The 22328-nt window shown below is 53.1% G+C and overlaps 1 protein-coding gene across 1 annotated transcript; it reads right to left on the bottom strand.

Annotated features, from left to right (window-relative positions):
- Positions 1–3145: 3145 nt before the first annotated feature.
- Positions 3146–12355, bottom strand: SPARC (secreted protein, acidic, cysteine-rich (osteonectin)). The gene is made up of 10 exons (XM_010002024.1): positions 12248–12355; positions 6625–6694; positions 6361–6411; positions 6118–6199; positions 5570–5691; positions 5208–5328; positions 4911–5044; positions 4592–4740; positions 3761–3909; positions 3146–3560 (listed from the first exon to the last, which is right to left on the bottom strand). The coding sequence occupies exons 2-10, from the start codon at positions 6679–6681 to the stop codon at positions 3532–3534; spliced, it is 894 nt and encodes a 297-aa protein (XP_010000326.1). The 5' UTR covers positions 6682–6694; positions 12248–12355; the 3' UTR covers positions 3146–3531.
- Between the last annotated feature and the right edge of the window lie 9973 nt (positions 12356–22328).

Below are 22328 nucleotides of genomic sequence, written 5' to 3'. Positions count from 1 at the left end.
CCCCCCCCCGGCCGGCCGCGCCGCGCCGGTGCCGCGGGACAGGGAGGGAGACCGGCCGGGACAGGGATGGAAACCGGCCTGGGGAGGGATGGAAACCGGCCGGGGGAGGAAGGGGGAGGTGTCTCTCACCACCTGGCCGTGGTGCCCGAGAAGTCTCTGCCCCTCTCCTGCTCTCCCTCCAGGCCGGCAGCAGGGAAATGCATCCCCTGAAATGTTTTCCCCGGTGTTGTCTCTTCACTGGAGGTTGGGCATCTTTTATTTTTTGCTGAGTTTGTCCCCTTTTGCAATAGATTGGCTGTTTTAACCCAGAAGAAGGCTCCACAGTGGTTATGGGCATCTCAGGAGCTGCTCAACAAGCTGGAGCAGGGCAGAGGGATGGAGGTGGTCCTGGCTCTGTCCTGGCCAAGAACAAGTGCAGCCTTTATGCCACACTTAATTTCTTCCATAAGGGTCAGGAAAGAAGGCAGGAAAGCAGTAATCTCTGCATGAACCTTTGTCTTTCCCATCTTTTCTCTGTTGAGAGCAGGCAGGACAGTGAGCTGCTCTGTGGTGCTACCCCAAATAACTACAGCAAAACTAACTACCTGCAGATGCTGTGTAGCACTCAGGTCAGATGGTGTTTGTGTCTGTCTGGTTTGGGATCCAGAGTTCTCTGTTATTTTTCTTTTTTTCTAATTTTTTTTTTTTTCTAAGTTTGCAAACTGTGTCCTCAGTCAGCACTAACCACAGGGAAAATTTCCACTTGGAAAGTACAGGAGAGTTTCTTTACTGCTGTGCAGCCAGTGGGAGGCTCAATTTCTGCTGTAACAGGGAAAGGGCTGTTCAGTTCCACCCTTGCTGACCGTCTAGGTCTGAATGCTCAAAAAAGACCAGCTTATTCCTCAAGTCCTGAGGTAACCCCATGTATGGCATTTGCCTCAAGGCAGTGAAATTCCAGCAACTTGACACTTCAGGCTGTGACCTTTGAAGGGTTAAGGGAGACCCAGCTGCAACCTCATGAGCTCGCTTTGATGCTCAGTTAAAGCCAGAACAGCTGCACTTGTAACAGCTCTGACTTGGGTTCTTTGGGCTCTGCCAGAAGGCTGGGACATGAGCATTGTCCCCTGGGATGGGCCGTGGCCTTAGAGATGGATCCCTTGGCTTTCCTGAGCCGTGATAACCTGCTCTCCTGCTAGAGCCTGCTGACTTTTCTGAACTTGCTGTGATTTAGAGCTGATTCCTGCACAAGAGGGGAAGGCAGAGGAGAGGAGGGCTGGAAAGCCTTCCCTTGCATGGGGAGTCTGTCCGGCAGTGCTGGCAGGGAGGGCTGGAGCTGGAAGGACAGAAGGATGGAAGGAATGCAGCTGTGTCTTGGCGGAGGAGGGGGAGCAGGAGTTCCTGGCTGAGAGGGAGCAGCTGGGAAGCAGGTTTGCAGAGGGAGGCTGATCTCTTCCAGTCCTCCCCTGTCTTCCTGTCCACCCCCTGCCCAAATCCTCTTTCACCAGCTCTCCTGGCCTAGACCTGGTTAGGCAGCCGATGGCTGCTGCAGCCAGCTGGATCTGCAGGTGGGCTCTGGGGAGCAGTGCCCTTGATGTGCCTGGCCAGAGGCAGCAGCTGCAGCCCCTGAGGGGCAGGGGGAACATTCACTGGGTCTCCATCAAGTAACCCCCCTCTGGCTAATGATGACCAGGTGGAATGAGCCCTGGGGTTCCAGGCAGTGGTGAAAATCCTTCACCTGGTTTCTCAGGGCACCAGCTCTCCCACTGGCTGCAAACAGCTTGGGAAAGCACCTGCAAAGTGACCATCCCCAATAGGACCTGCTGAGGGCTCTGCAGCTAGGAGTGACCCTGTACAGGAGCTGACCCTGAGCTCATCCAGTGAGGGGCTGTTCACAGTGGGACCTCACAGCTTCACCAGAGCCCTTGTTCATGGATATTTTTAGCTCGTACAAAGGAGAGTGTTTACTTTCTTTTGGTGTGCCTTTTTGCCTTTCCCAGGGATTTTATTGCTCATGAAAGCAAGAGCTTTAGATCTGTGCAAGTGTCTGTGCTGGCTGCTGCAGTGACCCTGTTGGCTCCATCAGCCCATTCCTCGTCCAATGTCCCCCAACAAGCCCATTTATGGGCTGTGACTGGCAGAAGCACCTTAGGCACCTTACCTTGGCCCAGACCTTTCCCTGGGGCTGGGGTGCCTGTGTGACACCCACACGCACGGAGTTGCTGATGTGTGTGCATCAGGATGGGACAAAACAGAAGAACATTGCAAGCTTATTTATTGTCAGTGTTTCAAAACAGTATTTTTTTTATTACAGACACTCATCAGGTTGCTCACAATGTGGCAGGAATTTAATAATATAAGGCACAGGGAACATTCAGAGGTAAAAAAAAAAGGGTTCTCAGCCTGTGAGACTTAACCATCCTTTCAATTCTGTCAGGACTCTCTCTATAAAGCAAAATCCAAATACCTTCTCCCATCCCACCCACACCATAAACCTTAAAATCCACATCAGGAAAAAAATATTACAGCCTTTTCCTCAAGCGTGTGGCAAGCACACCTCTCTGAGCAGAACTGGCCATTGCAAGCCTGACACCTTCCCTGGGAGGGCAGGGCTGGAATTTAAGCATGACTAAGGCAGAGGTGGGAAGTGCTCAAGGGCACCGTGATTTGGGGAGAGCCAAGAGCTTTATCTCACCTACAGCAGAATCACAATAGCAAGGTCAGCCACAAACACCTGGGGAAACAGGCGGCTGCCCCCAGTCTCCCTTGGCAGCACAGAAAACACAACAGGTTGTTAAGTGATGGTAAAGCATGTAGCACTTTCAAACCTTTATTTTTCAAGGGGATTTTACAGGATGGGATGAGTTTAATTTTATTTGTTTTCAATTTTGTGTGCTTTCCTATTCGTTTGCTTGATTAGCCCTTCATGTTTACACTCAATGATTGTCAAATTCAAGCCCTGGGAATGAAAAAAACCCAACCTAACAAAAAACAACACAAAAAGGGAAACACCCTATGTCTTCCTCACTCCCTCTCCATCCCCCTAACATGAGCTGGGTGACCACAGTGTCACCTCCAGCTGCTCTGGTTGGAAATTCCAGTCCTCCTACATCCTCTGGCTCTGCCTTCCATCGCTGGCGGTTGGTGACCAGGGTGGTGAATCAGCTGAGAGCTCTTTGTGTCTGTGCTGACGTGTCCAAGAACGTGCTGTTTGTTAGTAGGAAGTTAAGAGGAGTCGATCCGAGAGTGGACACCAAGATGGAGCAGATATTTGGGACAGGAACAGGGTCAGTCAACAGTAAAGCCACGTTGGAGAGAGAAAGGGTTGGTAAGAGCGTGTGGAAACAGCTGAGTGAGTAATCTAGTGGTAATAGATTAGGCTATGATCGAGGACTGTTACTTCTCTTAGCACCGTTACTACATACGTTTAGATCTATATTAGCACCTTGTTCCCAGGGGAAAAAAAACAAACCAAAACAAAAGCGGTTCAAAAACCGAAGGAAGTGGGAAGGTTAAAACAAGACAAAGTTGGAAGCAGAGAAAGAAGCTGGGGGTTTAGATCACGAGATCCTTGTCTATGTCCTCTGTGGAAGGAAAGGAGAGAGACGAGGTTAGGATGTGGGTGCTACCATGACCCAGGGTTTTACTGCTCCTGGGATCCCCCATCCCTACTCTCCCCTGCTTTTCCCTCCCCAGGATGGGCTGTAATGCATCCCGAGTGGGGGCTTTGGGGATGCTTTTTGATGTCCCCTCCAGCCCTATTCCCTCCCGGCTCGGTACTTACGCTCCTTAATGCCGAAGCAGCTGGCCCACTCCTCCAGGGCAATGTACTTGTCGTTGTCCAGGTCACAGGCCTCAAAGAAGCGGGTGGTGCAGTGCTCCATGGGGATGAGGGGGGCACGGAGCGGGGCCAGCTCAGTGTGGGACAGGTACCTGCCGAGGTGAGCGGGTGGTCAACGCGCCGCACGTCACTGCCAGCCCTGCTCCCACGGGAGGGGACGTGCTCTGCTGGGGGCAGGAGCCAGCACAGGGCAAGATGCTGGCCCCAGATCTCTGTCTGGTTTGACTGCTTCCCCAGCGCCCCCCAGTATCCACTGTGCGTCTGGAAGGTCAAGGACTGGTATCTGCTGTGCTGGTCACAAAATAGCTGGCAGCTGGGGGGGTCCTCACCAGCTGCCCCCTTTCATGTGCCCCTGATCCATCCCATGCCCATCGCCAGCTCAACAGCTCAGCCAGCAGCTGCTGTTTCAGCTGCTGAAATTATCCTGGAGCCTTTGGATGAAGATATTTTAGGGAACTATCATCCACCAGTAAATTTGAGAAGACAGGCCATGCAAGGGAGGTGGGAGCAGCTGGGGCCAGGGCAGGTCCCTCTGTCTGCAGAAGAGCTGGTTGCAGAAAGTAGAACTGCCTCTACCCCATGGTAGATGGTTTGCCCCCATCTCTGCAGATGTGTGCAGGGTTTGTCTCTCTACAGGCCTTAGCCTGTGCCTCTGTCACTAGCCACCACTAATCTGACATCTCCAGCCTTGACACTTCCTGTCATCAAATCACCCTGGTCCTTGGGCAGGAAGGGGTCCTGGCAGGGCCCTCATGCTGCTCTGCCCACACTCACCCATCGATGGGGTTCTGGTCCAGCTGCCCGAACTGCCAGTGCACAGGGAAGATGTACATGTTGTAGTTCTTCTCAAAGTCACGGGCCAGCAGCTCCACGGTGTGGTCACCAGCCTCCAGGCGCTTCTCGTTCTCATGGATCTTCTTCACCTGTCATAGGGGAGGCAGGGAGGACTTGTCAGTCGGGCAATGGGATGCAAGGGGGGAACCTTGGGAGGGGCTTTATGTGGGGTGGCTGAAAGTCATTCTGGATGGGCTCCCCATGTGTGCTGGGCTCCATGGGTGGGGTGAGCTCCCAGGCTCCCTCCCCAACCCCTCACCTTGAGCTTCTGCTTCTCTGTCAGCAGGTTGTTGTCCTCATCGCGCTCGTACAGAGTGATCAGCACGTTCTTGAGCCAGTCCCGCATGCGCAGGGGGAACTCGGTCAGCTCTGTGTCCAGGCAGGCAGGGATGACTGGAGACCATACACAGTGGTCAGCACAGCACTTGGACAGACAGCCCCAGCCCCCTCCCCCCAGCCCTGCATCTGCCTGGACCTTTGCTTTCTCTCAGCTCATGGGCAAAGAGGCTGTGCTCTGGTTAGGGGTCCACTTGTCTAAGGGAATGGGTCCACTTACATTTGCAAGGCCCAATGTAGTCCAGGTGCAGCTTGTGTCCCTTCTTGGTTCCCTCCAGGGTGCACTTGGTGGCAAAGAAATGGCAGGAGGAGTCATAGGTCTTGTTGTCAGTGCCGCAGACCTGCACAGGATGGGGAGGTGCTGCGTGAGGGACAGCAAAGTCCAGCCATGCTGGGAGGTCAGCAAGGAGAGCCTCCAAACGAGAAGTTTAGCTTTGTTTCTTGGGGTGAACAACAGCAGCAGCAGCTGAGGCCATATGGGGACCTGCCATCCAGGCTCTGACTGTCTCCCCCACAATTTCTGACACTGTCCCATGTGAGGTCCCTCCCCATTCCAGTCCATCAAGCAGCTTCTGGCCTCACCTTCTCGAAGACGGCAGCGGTGGCTGGGCAACTGGAGGGGTCCTGGCACACACACATGGGTGAGTTGTTGTCATCCACCTCACACACCTTGCCATGCTTGCAGTGGTGGTTCTGGCAGGGGTCTGGGAGAGGACATGGAGCAAAGTCAGAGGCTGCCCTATCCTCACCTCCCACAAGTAGCTTGGGGCATCTTAGTACAGAGGAAAGACAGAGACTTGACCAGGGACAGCCCTGAGCATCTCTCACTGCACTGAGGTGATGTGAGGGTCTACAGAAGCTCACGGTAGCCCTTGGGCTAATCCTGGGCTCTGTTCTGTAGCCACACAATGCAGTGGCTTTTCTGTTGCAAAAAAGAGGTTATGGAGAATCCAGTTCAGGGAAGAGGTCACAGACCTCTTTTGCTTTCAAGTGTGTGTCTAGGTTGGCATCATCCTTGTGCTACAGTCCTTCCCAAATAAGTCCCTCACTGTCTGGGGAGGCTACAGCTCCCCCACCCAGGGAAGGGACAGTGTCATTGCCTGATGGAGAGCAGGCAAAAACCAACTTACTCTCTGCCACAATCTCCTCTACATCTTCTGTGGGTTCCTCGAACTCTCCCACCTCCACCTGGACGGGGTTAGTCCCCACGGGCTCCTGCAAAAGAGATCAGTGTGGATGGCAGGGGTGCAAAAAGAGCTGGATCCCATTCCCAGGGGGAAGAGCAGCCCCCTCATTGCCCCTGCTCCCCCCTGCTTCTGAGATGCTCTTCCCAGGGCAGTGGGTTTCTCAAGGGATAGGTGACAAGGAGGAGCAGTGTCACCTACCTCTTCGATGACCTCTGTCTCATCGGGCAGAGCCTCCTGCTGCAGGGAAAAAGGTCCATGAGCCAGGGTCCGTGGGGAGGACAGTCCCAAGAGGGATGACCCTCTAGGGTAGGAGACAGGGCCACCCACAGGTTTCCTCTCCCCACACTGCCCCCATAGCTCAGGGGTTTATTTGATATAAAACCAAATTCCCATCAGATACACTGGGCAAACAACCCTGACAGCAGAGAGGCTCTGTCATCTCTTACTTACCGGAGCTGCCAGGGCTTTGCCTGCCAGGCAGAGAAGGAAAAAAATCCAGGCCCTCATCTTTCAGCAAACCCTGAATGAAAGGAAAGGAAGAGAAGGGATGAGGAAGGAGGCCATGGAGTGCTGCTGGGCTCTCAGGCCTGCCAGACCTGCACTTAGAAAAGGGCGTTCTCTTTGTTTCCTGCCCCGTCTGTTCGATATTAGAGCCCCACATGATGGCTTTTCTAGCTGAAACCTTAAGCCAAACCATGTTTCCAAGACAAATTCTTTTGGTTTTGCAAAATGGGATGGCAGAGATTAAGATTTCTGTTGCCTTTAGAAAAATTGCAGTCAAAATGGCAGTTCTTCTGTCCTTCACAGGAGTTTTCTAGGACAAAAAAACCCTGTTTTTCATGTTAAAAGCCCCTGATATGAGCCCCAGGTACAGGCAATGAAACTTGCTACCATTTTTTTTGTCAGAGGGAAAATTAAAGTGGAGGAAGGGAAGAGAGAAAAGAGAAACAGCAAGATGAGGAACTTCAGAATTAAATCCTGTAGAAACCCCCTTCTCACATGGACACAGACATCTTTAGGGGTATCAGGGACCAGTCCTCCATCCCTGGCACTGTCAAATGTGGGGTCTCTTCTATAGTTTTTCCCTTTCCTGCTCAGACCTGAGGGTCTCCAAACTGGGTCTGAGGGATCCAGGATGTTTTCGGGTTGTGGTCTGCAAGGAGATGATCTCCAGGAGGATGAACCCTTTGCACCCTCTTGATGTGGCTGTTGCAGGGATTCTGTAGGACAAGCGAGCCAGGCAGCCTGGCTGCAACGTGAGCCAGAAGGACAGCACAGCTGGTGAAATCGCCCTGTCCTTGTCCCCCCCCCCCAAGTTCCTGTTTGGCAGGATTGAGCCCCTCTGTGTGAGGGCAGAGAGGAGCTCAGCTGGCAGCTTAATATGCCAGTGGCATCCCCCTGCTGACAGCGAGGGCTGCCCGCTCCCTTCCGCCTCCTGGCAGACTGAAACACCCCCCGTTTGTCTCCTGCCAACGAGGGGACTTGTCCCCCTGCCAAGGCTTCCGCTGCCTCCCTTCCGCTCCACCTGCCCGGCCGGGGCAGCACAGCCCACCCGCTCCCTGGGGCTGGGAACATGGATGGCTTTGCTGGGGCAGAAACTGTTGGACAAGGTGTCTTCCTCTCTCCCAGCGAGCGTGGATGGAGAGCTGATTTGGCTGTGCATCCTTTCCCTTCCTCCTCATGCATGGCAGCACTCTGGGTATAAACCCAGGCCAGTCTGTGCTGCCAGGGCACCGGCCGGGCTGGGCTCCCTCATTTAGCAAGGTCTGGCCACACAGAGGCAGAAATCCTCCTCCCAGACTCAGAGCCTTGCCCAGCCCTGGCTGTGTGCCTGTGCAAAATCGGTGTCAGGGCATGTAGGACAGCTTCCCAGGGACATGGAGGGCTGGGGGGAGGGGGGGTGGCAGCTGTGGTGGGATGGAGGACGTGTGGGCAGAGGGGCTGCAGGGGGGGATGAATGAGCCCAGTTGCTCTGGCGAGGCTGCAGCTGAGCAGCTCCCTCCTGTCCTGCTCAGTACATGCTGTCCCTTCCTAGGGATACTCCTGGCATTTGCCAGGAGAAGTCACTGGTTCTTTGCTTCTGGAGGGGTGGTTTTGGGGGAAGAGGTGGAAAAGTACTGGCAAATCTGGCCATCTCTTCCCTCACTGCCATCCCCTGGCTTGTAAAGGGGCTTGTTTGCTTTGGAAGATGTTCTGAGGTTCAGTGATGCTTGATGGGCAGAAGCACAGCAGTGCCCAGCCTGGAGGAAAGGGCACTGCATGTACACATGGAAGATGGAATTAAGAAAAACCCAACCCCAGACCAAGGCCCTCTCAGATCATTTCCCCAAGCTCCAAAAAAAGCCCTGAATTTCAAAGTCTGGGCATGCAAAAAGCTGGGGTCAGGGAGTTAAATGCTAGGAGCCAGCAGACAGCCAGAGCTGCCAGTGTTGTGTTTGGAGGAAGAAGGAGCATGAAAGAGTCTGAGCAAACAAGCTCCACAGAGCTGTCTCATGCCAGAGATGGGAAAACAAGTTTATTTGGGAAACAACATCCTCCTGGAGGCAGAGCCTGTGCACAGAGGACACTGCAGCCAGTCACTTGTGCAAGTCTGTGACCTGCCATGGTCCTGCTCTCCAAGAGGATGCTCTTTGGAGCTGGCAGCTGGGCCGTACCATGAGCATCTATCCCCAGCTGGAGGGACTTGGGGGATTCCTTCAGGGGCCCCTGGACTAGGACAGCTTGGCACTGCTCTGCAAGAGTCCCACAGAGGGCAGAGGAGCAGAGTGATGGGGCACAGCAGGAGGTGATTCTGGATAGAAGAAAACAGGGCTGGGAAAGAGATTTTAGGAAGCAGGAACTTAGATCCTTCTATGTTCTGTAGGAATCAACAGAAGCCAGCACTTTGCAAGACACGCTGGAAACCAGCACATCCTGGGCAGAGGCCTGCTGGTTATAAAACAAGGGAAGCTTCCATGGTCACCATCCCCTCAGCTGGCCTGCCCCCCTGACTGCTGAGGATGGAGGGGAGAGCCTGGCACCCATGGGCTGCAGGATCCCTGGCCTGCACTGCCTGAGTAATGCTTGACCCCACTTGTACCCTAAGTGGGGCTTTCAGCTCACAGTGGCTGTGTAGACAGTCTCCTGGATCCACTTCTGGAGGAGCACAAGGGCCAGGTGGTTGCAGCCTCCAGAGGAGGCTCCATGGGTCACCATGGGTGGAGCATGGCCCAGGTGGTGCTGGCCCTGGCCAGGGTTGCATAAGCCCTTAGGGATGCCACGTTAGCTGGGGAGGAGCCACTTTGACAGCTCCTCCCCGGGGCCACTGGGGTAACACCAGTTGCCTCCACTGTCACCCAGGCCAGAGGCCTTGCTGCCACCTCCCAGCATCAGCAGCCTAGAGCAGGAGTGGGTCATCACTGGGCAAAACCCCTCCCAGATCTGAGCTCCCCAGCCTGGCCATGCAGGTGGCAGGCACCCAAGCAGAGGGTCTGCAGCACCCACCCACCCCTCTCTCTGCTTAGTGTTCTTCTAAGGCTGTGCAGGCTCTGACATGCCCCAGCACCTCAGGCTGACTGGCAAAGGCAGGACTAGTCCAGAAAAAAGCTTCTGCCTACAAGCCCCACTGAGGGGCACAGTTTTCAAGATGCAGATGGGTGACAAAATGTGGGCACCACAGAGACACAACACCTGGCCTGTGACTCTCTGGCCCTGACATCCCTGTGCAAGCAAGAACCTCTGAGCTTTACTCAACCAGCCACTCCCAGGGTAAAATTGAGTTTGAAGTCAGAGTGGTTTCCCTGGGTCCCCATAAAGCTCCTGCTGAGCAGGTCCCTGCGTGCCGGGGCTGTGCTGCTGAGCCTGCTGCCCTGCCTGGACCTGCTGCAGCTGCTCTGGGTCCCAGGGGAGTGGGGCAGGAGCAGGGGGCTGGGGAGAAGCCAGCCTGGAGCCTGTCACCTGCACAGTCCCCTCACATGCAGTGTGCAGGCTCAGCAAGCCAAGTTAGGTTTAGATGGAAGTGACATTGTGACATTCCCTTTAGCTCATGCACAAACTTACACACTCTCAACAAAACACAGGGAAAAAAACCCCAAAACCCTATCTACCTACCACATCTGTCCATTCAGAGTCACTAAAGACATATCAACATCATCATGCTGTATTAACCCCTTCCCCCCTTGCAAGGGGCTGAGCAACTTTGATTGCACCTTTAAGTGCTCCAAATCTTACAGGGTTTATTGATACAAGGCCAAGACACCCTGTGCCCCTAGAGTTGTGTGCTGGCTTGGAGCTGTCAGAGGGTGTTTAGGTTGCAAATTGCATCCAGAATGGGAAACGGTTCAATTAGCACCAAGAAAAGTGCATGGATGAGACCTGGGCTGCAGGCAGGGGTTCACAGATGAGCCCCTGGCAGACCCCGGTGGGCAGGGCAGGTGGCACCGTGTTTAGCTGCCCTGCCTGAGCCTTCTCTTTTGCTCGGGCTGGGTGTGGGGCAGTGCCAAAAGCAGCCCAGATACTTCTGTGCCAGGTGCAATTGGTCCCTCTGGCTCCCCAGGGATACAGCAAGCTGATCTCACCCAGCTCCACAAAGGAGGGAGAGAAAGAATCTGTGCACTAAACACTCGGCAAAAATGCAAACCATCTTCAAAGCGTTCCCTTGTCTGCCCTGCCACGGCTGCTCCAGCGATAACAGCCCCGACATCCCTCCGACCAGAGGACCCAGAAAGGGTTTCCATGGGAGCCGACATTCCTCTGGGGCTGAGTCATGGAAGAGCAGAGGGTTGGGGAAGGAGGGGCTTGAAAAAAAAGTTTGAAATGTTTATTTCTCCTCTTCCCCCTCCCGACACCGCCCGGCTCCTGCTCCTGCTCCTGCCTATGTGGCAGACAAGGGCTTGGCTCGGGCTGCTGCGCAGATCGCGGCAGCCTCTGGGTTCCACTTGAAACTCGCCTGGTTCACCCTGACAAACGGCTGCGATTGCTTCCTGTCCTTCGGGAGGGCTGCTGAATTTTGGGGCCGTTTCAAGTTGGTGGTTACCGAGTGCTGAAAGCACGGGAGAGCTTCTCGGTGCCCCGATCTCGCTCCAACTTGAAACTGCTGCCTTTCATTGTGGGTGGGAAGTCAGAGCCCATCCTGTTCCGTTCCCTTTTCTTGGCTGAACGCAACGGAGCGGAGCTTTCTTAGAGCAGAGACACAAAGAGCAGCCAGACCGCCAGGCACGTCACCGGGACGGGAGGGACAGCGGCTGCCTTTCATGGAAACAAGCCCTGGGCTCCTCTGCCGGCACCTAAAATTGTGCCTGGCTAAGCCCGAGTTCTTAAAAACAAACCACCCTAAAGGAGCTTTGTTCCTCCTCTCCTGCAACCTCCATCTCTCTTAACAATGGATCAGCTGGAGTCCAGCAAACCAGGGCAGCAGGACTTGAAACGGTTTCAAAGTCTGGTTGGAACAAAAAGCTGAGTGTCTTTTTTTTTTTTTTTTTTTTTTTTTTTTTTTTTAGGAAAAAAAAAAGGGGCTAAAAAAAAAAAAAAAAAAAAAGGGAAAAAAAAAAAGGCTGACATGAAGCCGACAGCTCTTTTGTCCTTCCTCCCAATGTTCTGGTGAGTAAAACATCACCTGCCAACGCACTTCAGGCTGGGGGTCATCGGGACTGGTTTGTGACTGGATGTGATTTGCCCTGTGGGTTGGGTTTGTCCTCAAGTGTTGGTCGCCTGCATCTCGCTAAGGAGACCCCCCCCCCGAAAACCCAGAGGGGAAAAAGGAAGGAGAGAGAAGAATGAGGGCAGGTTAAGGGTTTACAGTCAGATGTCACCGAAGTGTTAAAGCTGGGAGTGAAACACAGAGGCAGGCTCTGCCTGGGAGCTGGGATGCTGCCAAGAGAAAGGGAAGAAGCCAGGAGAAGTCCCGCAACGCATCACCCGGGGTGGGGAGGTGGATGCTGTGGGACCCCGAGTGATGCGTTGCTGGGCACCAGACGCAGCCCACGGGTCGGGAAAGCGGCTCCTGGGCCAGGGAGCCCCGCGGGTGGAGCTCCGGGGACCCCCCCGCTGGGAGCAGGAGCACAGCAAAGGCAAACGCGAAGCTCTCGGCTCATACCTCGCAGTCCTGGCCGCAGGGCTGAGGAAACTTCAGGCGCTCGGACGGGCTGGAGGAATCTGCAGGTTTTAGAAGGAGGCAGGAGGAAGCCAAAGGGTGGGCTGGGTTTCCTGCTGCCTCTCCTCCTCCTCGCTATCTTTCCAAATCGGTCTCTTCCTCTCCCTCGCTCCCCAGTGGGCAGTCCCACCCCCCTGAAAGAGGGGTTGAGGCACAGCCTGGGTCCAAAGGACAGACCAGAGAAATCAAGCGGGGCTGGAGATCAAGGGGGTCTCTCGCAGGGACAGATCAGCCCCCAGCGGAACTTTCCCGGCAGAGTTATTGTCACAGCAGCTGCTTGCACTGCTGCAACGAGTTTGTCGGCTCTCTGGCTCTCTTGGACTAACAGCAGAGGGGAGCAGGGAGGAATACCATCCCTCTGCTAGGTTTGTGCACCTCCTCGCACCTTGGCCTGCTGCAATTAAAATGCTAAATGCTGTCATTTCAACTCAGTCCCTGAGCTGGTGTTTCCCATCCTCGGGGGATGCAGAGGAAGGCAGGAGAGTCCTCACTCCTCCATCCTCTCTCCTAACGCCGCTGCCATCAGGGACTGCCTTTTGGGGAGGGAGAGGAAAGAATGGTCCGGAGGATGTGGAGAGTTCTGATGTGTCTGAAATATGCTCCAAATAGGCAGAGAAATGCTGGGCTGGCGTTTGTGACCCTCAGCAGATTGGTCTGTCTGCTGTGGTTATTGTCCAGCAGATCTGCACTGATCGAGCAAATCCCACAGCAGAAATTGCCTGTTGGTTGAATTGGATGGACCCCTCAGACAACACTAAGTATTTTGACCTTTCAGATGATAACTCAGCTGAAGCAGCTGCCCACCAGAGGCAGGCAGACACAAAGCTGTTCGAATTTACTTTTTCCATCTGTTTCCATCTGTTTCTGAGTGAAATCTCAGCTCCTCTCTCCTTGCATCTCACCATGACTGAGGGGATTCGAGGTTCATCTGCTCCCCTGGCAGAACCAGACCAAACACCTTTGTGCACCCACACTGCCCTGGCACTGCATTGTGAAGTAAAAACAGCAGCTGAAAAGAGAGGCTGTCATGAAACATTTCTTTACTGAAAGGGTTCTCAGGCACTGGAAGAGGCTACCTAGGGAAGTGGTGGGGTTGCCATCCCTGGAGATATTTAAAAACCATGTAGATGTGGTGCTGAGGGACATGGTTTAGTGGTGGACTTGGCAGTGCTGGGTTAACAGTTGCACTGCATGATCTTAAAGGTCTTTTCCAACCAAAACAATTCTATGTTTCTGTGATACAATGAGCTTTCTGGCTCACAGTTGGGCAACCCTGAAGGGTATATCCTTGACTTAAAGGGCTGTCCTGGGCACTGCAGATAGTCCAGCTCTGCAGCTTGTGATCCACCTGGGGCACCAACCCTTGCCCTGGCCAAGGTTGCTCTCCAGGGACTGTTGGAACAACAGTGGCTCTTGTCACCAGCAGGACTGAGGACGAGTCACCTTGGCACCAGCAGTCTGATTGCAGATGCTGGGTGAAGGACACACAAGACCAGAACAAAATGCAACACCGTGTTTTGTCTTGGCTGCCTGGGGTTTGGGTTCACTCCTCATGATTACACCTTATCTTTGAGAGGGGTTGAGACACCGATCTGGGTGCTTAACTCTTCCCACTGATGTTGCTGAGGATTTAGATGTCAACACAGGGACTGGCCTTTCCCAACCAGCCAGGCTGTGCTGGCTCCTTGCTCTGTAGGATGCCTGTTAGTTTGTGATTTGTGATTCTTTATCAGCTCCCTCCTCATCCGGCCTCGCAGCCCTTCTGCTGCATGGGAAAGAACCAGCTGTAAGATTAAACATCCATATGGCCAACAAGAAACAGAAAAGAAAAGCAGAATTTTTGATAAGGATTGAAGCTGTGAGAAACCATCATCACTTCCCAGTGAGACAGTTGATCTCTGTGATCAGGCACCTGGGGAGGCTGGTAGCAAAGAACAAGAAAATAAAATCATCTTCCTCTATTTATTTACTACAGACTACTCACAAGCCACCCCTGGTTGCTGATATGTGGCTGTTGGTAGCACTTTCAGAGGCACCCATAAATCCCCCATGCGAGCCTCTGGGGCCATGTGGAGGCCACCTTTGTGATGATGTCTAAGACCCTGTGAGTCCTTCTATGCAGCCGACCATCTGTGCCATCTGCAGCACCTCCTTGTCTCACCACAAGTGCCCGTAGCTCCCACATGCAGCTCAGTGCCACTTGTAGGTCCAGTTTGGCTCCGGAGGTCACACGTCCCGGGAGCTGAAGGCCCTCGTTGGATGCTCTCTAGGCTGGATTAGTCACGGCTCGTGTTGCAATTGTGCAGCTGCTGGTCCTTCTCCTAAGGCAAAAAAAAAAAAAAAAAAAAAAATACTGGAAAAAATTTAGGGGGGGAGCTCCATTGCTTTTTTTTTTGAAAGGACAGAATAAATTACCGTTTCAGTGTTCCATTTAATTTTCGTTTTAATCCACCTCCCCTAAAGAAAAAAAAAAAAAAAAAAAAAAGACATCTGGAAAAAATTTTAGGGAGGGGAAAAAAAAAAAAAGAAGAAAGAAAAAAGAAACCACGTCTTTTCTAACTGACAACGTGGCAATTGCTCAGTGCTCTTCACTGCAGCCTGAAACTAAGCCTTCTTCTAAGGGTTTGGACAAATGATGGTGCCAGGAAGATAATTATAACTGGGATATCTTCATATACGTGGCAGCTTAAGCCCTGGCTTGGGGAGAAAACAAACATCAGGCCACCAGAGTGATGCAGTCACAGCTAGAAATGGCCCCCGAGCTCATGGTAGTGAACCCCAGGTGGGTGGGGGTCAGGGGTCCCCATGGGCCTCTGTGCACATGGTGGGGACAGCCGGGCCCTGCACCTTCTGGGGAGCAGTGCTGCTGGGTCCCAGGGTGTGTTGTCAGGCAAGGGGTGGAAAGGAAGCACATGGAGAAGGAAACAATGACCTGGAGGAACTGCCTGACTATTTAATCTCAGCAGCTGTGAAAGCTCCAGAAATGACTGAGAGTTGCAAAGGAAACCTTAAAGAGTCCTCTCCACACTTATGAGGCTTAGGGGAGGCTGTCAAAGAGGAGATCTTGCTGTCAGGCTGCCAGGAGGAAAATTACCCCATCTGGGGCACTGGCTGGGCAGGAGGTGGCTCAAGGGGCCTCACCAGACCAGGAGCCCTCAGAAGGTTTCTGGCCTCACAGGTCCAGCCCAGGCTCTCCCACCACGGGCCAGCAGGATGGTTTGGGCACAGCTCCTGCCCCCCAGGGGTCCTGGCACTCACTCCCAGATGAAGTGACCACACAAACTCTGGTGGAAAGAGAAAACAGAACAAGACCCCTCCAGGCTTAAGCTCAGTTTACAGCAAAGCCAAGAGATTTTCATGACTGAGGTTTGAACTCCAGCTAAACCCAGTTCAAAATCCAAATTTCTTCATCCCATTTTAAGCCAGTTTGGGAAGATCTGGTGCAGTGGAAAAAATCCAGGTGCTCTCCAAGAGGGGAACAATTTTGCTACAAGACAACAATCCTGTTGCAAGAGAAGGAGAGAAACATGAGTGAGCAGTTTGGTGGAAGAGGTACAAGTGAGGATTAATAATCCTGCTGTCTCCTGCTTACAGATCTGTCAGTTTAAGGAGTCTTTCCATCTGCTTTGGGAAGGATTCTCTAAGGAGTTTTTCTGGAGAGGATATTTCTGCATTAATTGCTGGTGGCTGCTGCTGCAAAACAATGAACCCAAAGTGCATGGGAATAAACAGGATGCCCTGGAACCACTGTGGGAATGTAATTTACTAAACCTTCCTTGCTGGGTGTGTGGCTGAAGGCTGAGCTCCTCACAGGCACGGGGCAGTGAAGGGCAAAGGCTGTGGGCTGGGAACCCAGCACCCAGCTCAGGAAGAGGCCAGTGAGACCAGTGAGCACAGAGCAGAGAGGAATCTGCTTATCCCAGGAATGTCCCAGCTCTCCTGCTGTCTGTGAGCCAGCACTGGTTTTTTCCATGTCAGAAGCAGATCCGAGGCAGCCAGGCTGTGCTCTCTAGCCTCACACCAAGCAGATGCATGGTCACTTGAAGCACCGTCTGCACTGGGGAGGATGAACTCAAATTGCCCTGAGACCTTGCCCTAGGGCAGCTGTCATTGTCCTGCATGGGGCAGGGACTTCTCCAAGGTGGGATGGGACTCTCCTCGAGGGCTCAGCAGGCGAACAGGGTTCTGGCCCCACCAGAAGCAGACAGAAAAGGAACAGTGCATGTCACTGCAGATTTTCAGCTGTAAACCAGAGGTCTGTGAGGCAGAGGGTGGAAATCCAGCTGTGCGTGGCTCTGCAGTGAGTCATGACCCAGGAGCAGGCTGCAGAGCCAGGAGGCAGGACACATTTGCTATGGGATGGCTTGCTCTTTCCATGGTGTCCATGGGCTGTCACAGCTGTCCCTGGGACCTCTGGTGGAAGGTACTTCCCATGCCCCATGGGAGGGATCTCTCCTCTACCTCTTTCAAACTAACCCTGCAATGATCATCTCGCTTGGCAACATGTGGGGCTGGAGGCTTGGAGAAAGTCTCTCTCTTGTCCCTGAAACCATACTGAGCCCAAAGAAGCAAGGAAAAAAAAATAAATCTATCACCTCCCTCAGCCATGATGCAAGCAGAGAGCTCTGTGTGCTGCAGCTACTGGGACACTGCCCTGGATGCCTCTCATGGGCATGTACATGGCAGCTGTGCCTGCCCCCAGCTCCACCCAGAGCCAGTGGAATCTGTGACCCCTCTGGCCATAGCCCCTACCATGTCCCTGAGGCAGAGTCTCCACACCACTGCCTGGAGCCATCACACCACTCACCAGCAGATGGGACAGGTCTTTGGCTGCTTTGAAGCTCCCATATGTGGTCTGGGCACATCCAGCCTGGCTGAGCTTGGTCTCAGTCTATTACCTCTGATATCCAAAGGACTTTCTTGTCTTTCCTAGAAGGGCTTCTCCCCTGCTGCAGGAGACTCTTCTTTTTTAATAAATGGGGATGTTGTGTGCCTGAACTACTACAGCCTGATGTTTCAGCCCAACTTATCCTCTGCCCAGGACCTTGTGTTGAAGATGTGCCTGTGGCTTGCAGAAGATGCAATAAAGCTTCCAAGGGAGAAGTGCAGCAAACTCTGGGCAGACCCATCTTGCTCCTAGTGTTTACCTAAGATGCACTTTGGAGTCCTCTTGGGCCTGGCAGAGGTGGCTTGGCAGCTTTTGAAGTCTATGAATAGAGCTGCTTAAGGAAATAAACAGGAATCCACCTTGGAGCCCCTGGGACAGGCAGGCAGAGGGAAGCTCCTGGGTTGCAGTGGTAGCTCTTTTGCATGGATAAACACAGCCTGAATATCTCTTCTGAAAGGCAGCCTTGATGGAAGTACCCAGGTGAAGTTGTGCCAACTCCAGGACATCTAAACACCGTTTGAAAAGCAGTGGTGATAACCAGGATCCAGCAAAAGTCCCCAAGGGCAAATTCCAGGGTTCACAAGGCTCTCTGGGGCCAGTTGCCCCTGCTTTTTTGGGTCATGAACGTGAGGTCCTCTTAGAAAAGCTTGTTCTCACATGAGCTGGCTACATGCAACCACAGTCAGTAATAACCAGAGTCCTTTAAATTTCATTTAATCAGCTCTACAACCTTACATCTGGGCAGGGAAAGCAGTGGTTTTCCTGGCCATGTCTGTGCTGGAAGCCCCTTGGTGATTCTGGGAGCCCATTTAGGGAGTTCCCCACTAGGAACACGTTGTGGTGGGCAAACTGGTGTGTTTGGGCAGGCAAGGGGCAGAGCTGCCACAGATGGGGATCACAGCTGAGGCACTGCAGGCAGCAGGGCTTGGTGTTGTCCTCACCATCCTTTGCTGACTGCAGGAGCATGGTAACTGAGAATGTGGGCTTTAAATGGTGGCTGCCTTTGCTCCAGGCTTGGGCACTGCTGGAAGTGTAGAAGAGCAGGGAAAGATGTTTTTGAGGAGGGCAAGACATGCTGGTGACAGGGAGGCTGTTAAATTAAAGCCTGGAAAGTTTAGCAGTTCCCCATGGAGGCTGAAGAACAGGACTTTATTGTCCTCCTATTAGCCCTCATTGCTGGCAAAACACTATCAAAATATTTCCCCCTCCTGGAAGGCCCTGCCCCAAAGTAATTCAGTTGGTGTATGGCTGGGTGCTCCCAGCACTGTCTCCATCCCCTGCCAGCTGTACAGCCCCAGCCCTCCTGCTGCAGCTTCATGCCATGCAGAGAGGTCCCAAGAGGCCACTTCCCCTCTAGCACCACTCATGGATGAGCTATTGCAGCATCCCTGGGTGGGAATCAGACTGTGCTGTGGAGCTGCTGCTGCACCCCAGCCCAGCAGGCAGGGCACAGCACTGGGGTGCTCAGGCCACCCCTGGCTGAGCCTGCACAGATCTACCCTGAAAAGCCACATTTTTTCAATCTATTGCTCTGACACTCTCTGCTTGAGCTGAACTTGCTTCAGAACAAGCCCCAGCTTGAGATATAGCAGATGAACAGGCCAGGCTGCCAGAGGCAGGAGGTTCCACAGGACGTCCCTTAAAGGAGACAAAATGGGATTGATTTTGGCAACGTGCATTTGGGAGGATCCCATACAGGGGAAAAAGCCAGTTGCAGGTAGGCTCTGAAGCAGGCAAAGAAGATACAGGGGAGACAGTAGGAAATGCTTTTTGACAGCAAGAATTTGGACCAGGATGTCTGGAGAGACTGAGCCATCCTGGCTGTGAAACAGCTGTGGGAAGGGCTGTTGAGACAGGGTCAGTGGGGCTGGTAGGGGCAGTGCTGGCAGCCACTCAAGGATTTTAGCATCTGATAACTCTGTGATGCACAAACACAGCTGCTCCAGGCTAACACCAGCACTGACATCCCTGCCATATATGTTTGCTGGCCCTCTCCAAATCTTCTCCAAGTGCATTTCTGACCCCCTAAAAACTCCCCTTTAACCAAACAGATTGGATTTTACCTTGGGGAGTTCAGGTCCCTTAAAATCTTCCTGCCTTGAGCAAATCAGATCTTTATGGCCATGTGTAAATATTCCACTCCTTGCAAGGGCCAGTCAGTGGAAGAATAATTTGTTTCATCTGTCTGGAGTTTGATGGGATTTCACTGGGTAGAAGAAATCCAAGAGGGCACAACCCCCTTAGCTGGATGAAAATACAGCTGCTGAATGAGGACACATGCAGAAAATACTTCGTCCATCATTGCTTCAGTGTAGTGAGTTCTGGGGATCTCAATTTAGCCCTGAGCCTTGTTTACTTCCCTTCAAAACCCACCATCCAGTTTGGCCAGGATTTGGCAGGAGCTGGTGCTGTGGGCAGGAGGAGCTGGGCTGTGGGAAGGCTCGGGGCTGCTGCTGCCCCGTGTCTGTGGGCTTGGGGCAAGGTGGGATGTGGTCAGCCCCAAAATAGTGAGGTCATGCAGGGCCCTGGGCGAGTGCTGTGACTTTCCATCCTACTCCTGGCCCAGAGCTGGGTCCCTCCCTTGGGTCCTTCTACTAAAATTAGCAGTGTTCTGCCATCCTGTATGCCCTGTGTCTGTTATCAGCAGCTGTTTAAGGAGATGGAGGGATCAGAACCATTGCTTAAAAAAACCCCCACAACTTTTAAGATTCTCTTTTATGGGAAAAACTGGTGGAATTTTTTTTTTCTCTGAAATGGAAGCTCTAGGGAGAGGCCTTTGCACTCTTTCGTCTGTGATGCTGAGACTGCTAAAGAACATTAATTGTATCTGGTATCTGCAAAGAGTAAGCAGAAAATTACAGAGTGAAGACATGAGCACTGAGGTTATTACCCCACCAGCCCCTTAATTTCACATTTGCCCAAAGGTACCTGCTGAATCCTCTCTCCTGACTAACCTGGCTGCCCACACCACCCTGGGGATGTGGCTCACCCAGGATTGATTAACAGAATTAATGAGTGGATGTTTAATGGCATCAATCTTCAAAAAAATTCTGTTCTTCACTTGGAGGGAGGGAAGGTGGGATGTGGGCAAATAGGGAAACACCAGATTTCTGGATGAGTGGGATGGTGCAGGGAATTGTTTGGGCCTCTCTGGAGATACCCAGCTGCAGACAAAGAGGGAGACCACACTGTGCTTTTGGATTACTGCTGGTCACCTGGCTGCATCCAGGCAGCTCACACCATACCTGCCATGGGAATGTTCAGCTGTTGCCTTCTCCAAGGTGGTCCCAGGCTGACATGCCAGGGAGCGGGTTCCCATCACTCACCAGGTCTGCTCTGCAAACCTGGAAGGGCCCACTCAGGGTGGGACTGGGCTGCCTTCCCTCTCTACTCCCCTCCCCCTGCTGCCTGGCTGGGGGGCAGAGAGACAATGCCAGGCATGGGGAGCAATGTCTGGCTTTCATTTTTAAGCACACACACACAAACAAGTTTGCTTCTCCGGCAGGAACTGGCAGCTCCCCTGTTGGGTTTGGAAATCTGGGAATAACAGCTGGAGGTTTTCTGTGTTATCCTGCTCTAGGGATCAATTTTAAACCCCAACCCCAATGCTGGGTTGCTTTGGGTTGGGTCTATTGTTTTCCATGGCAAAGGGCAGTGCTGGTTCGTGCCCAGCTCCCTTTGTCTCAAAAGCTCTTCCAGCATCTACCCCAAGTGAAGCTCCTGTTGTTTGTTGCAGCTCCAGGCAGCTCGTGGAGAAGTTTTGCTGGCTTCTTGCTAACACAGCTTCTCTGCTGAGCTGGCTGGCATGCAGCTGAGCACCATGCTGAGACCTTGTTGAGAGGAGCTGTGGACAGACTGGATCTGCCAAGGAGAAGGGGAACAAATGGATGGCAGGAGAGGTTTGGAGACACTCATTTGAGATGGTTGGTGGGGTTGTGAGGCCCCACCTTTCTGTTGTTCCTCTGGACACACCAGGAATTGTAGGTTCAGATGTTCCCAGCAGGTTCATGGTGGAGGCGGCCCTGGGTGGTCAGTGTTAGTGGCAAAGGCAGGTGATCCTTACCTGGGGATACACATCCCAGTCTTCAGCACATGGACCTCTGTTGGAGAACCAACCAGCATGGACTCTTTAGAGTCAGAGCTGTTCTCGTGGCTTTCTATGCTCTTGCTTTGATCCTACTTGGACATATTTTGACCTCAGGGTAGAACAAGCTTGGAGGGCTGCTCCTGAAACTGAAAAGCTAAAAATCCCCCAGCAGCTGTAAAGCCAGTGGGGAGGACTCTGGATGTGTCACATCTCTGCTCTTTTGGCTTCTCCCCTGGCAAAGGACAGACTGAATTAAGCAAGCAAATGGAGAGGAAACTGAAGAAATAAGAGCAGCACTGTGAGTTGAGGACGCTTTGGACTCAGTCCTGTCCTGGTTGCCCTGGAAACTGGATCGTTCCCACCAAGGAGCCTGCTTTGCTGGCTGCTCTGGGGAGGGCACAAACATTTAGCACTGGTCAGAGGCAGGGAGAGGAAAAACTAAAGGTAAATATAGGTACAAATACTGGCATTGGAGTTTTCTCTGTCAAAGGGAGACCCCAGGCTCTTTGCCCCAAGCCTTTGCAGAGATGATATGGAAAACAAACCCCCACCAGCTCAGCGGAGGCACAAAGGGAAGGCAAAGGCTGAAGGATTGCAGGCTTCTTTTGTAGGTCAGCAGCACAGCACAAGCCTGCAGTGTGGCTTCTCTGCCAAGCCTGGGAGACCCAGCACCAGGGACACCAGGGCTGCTGCCTACAATGTCATCCAAAGCAGGAAGCACCCATGGCACCCCCACTGAGCCCTTTCTGCCCTCCAGACAGCCCCACTGAGCCCTGCCTGCCCTCCAGACAGCCCCACATCCCATGCAGACTTCTGATGCAATCAGTGGGATCACCCTGACAATAGCTGTGTGGGGTTGTTTTTCTTTTGAAAGCTGTGCACAACAGATTAAGCCAGTGGCCCCTGTTGTGATTGCTGGGCTTTGTGCACTGTGCTGACACTGGCTTCTGTGGGCCAAGCTCTGCCCATGGCCAAGCAGGAGCTTCAGAGAGGGGAGTCTGGTTCATCTGAAATGAGGCAGGAGGGTACTTGGACACAGAGGATTCCTG

This window comes from Chaetura pelagica, unplaced genomic scaffold (assembly GCF_000747805.2).
Source record: "Chaetura pelagica isolate M959 unplaced genomic scaffold, ChaPel_1.0 scaffold356, whole genome shotgun sequence".
In the NCBI taxonomy this organism is placed as follows: Eukaryota; Metazoa; Chordata; class Aves; order Apodiformes; family Apodidae; genus Chaetura; species Chaetura pelagica.
Note: the sequence above shows the minus strand (reverse complement) of the source record. Positions and strands in the feature narration are given on the sequence as shown.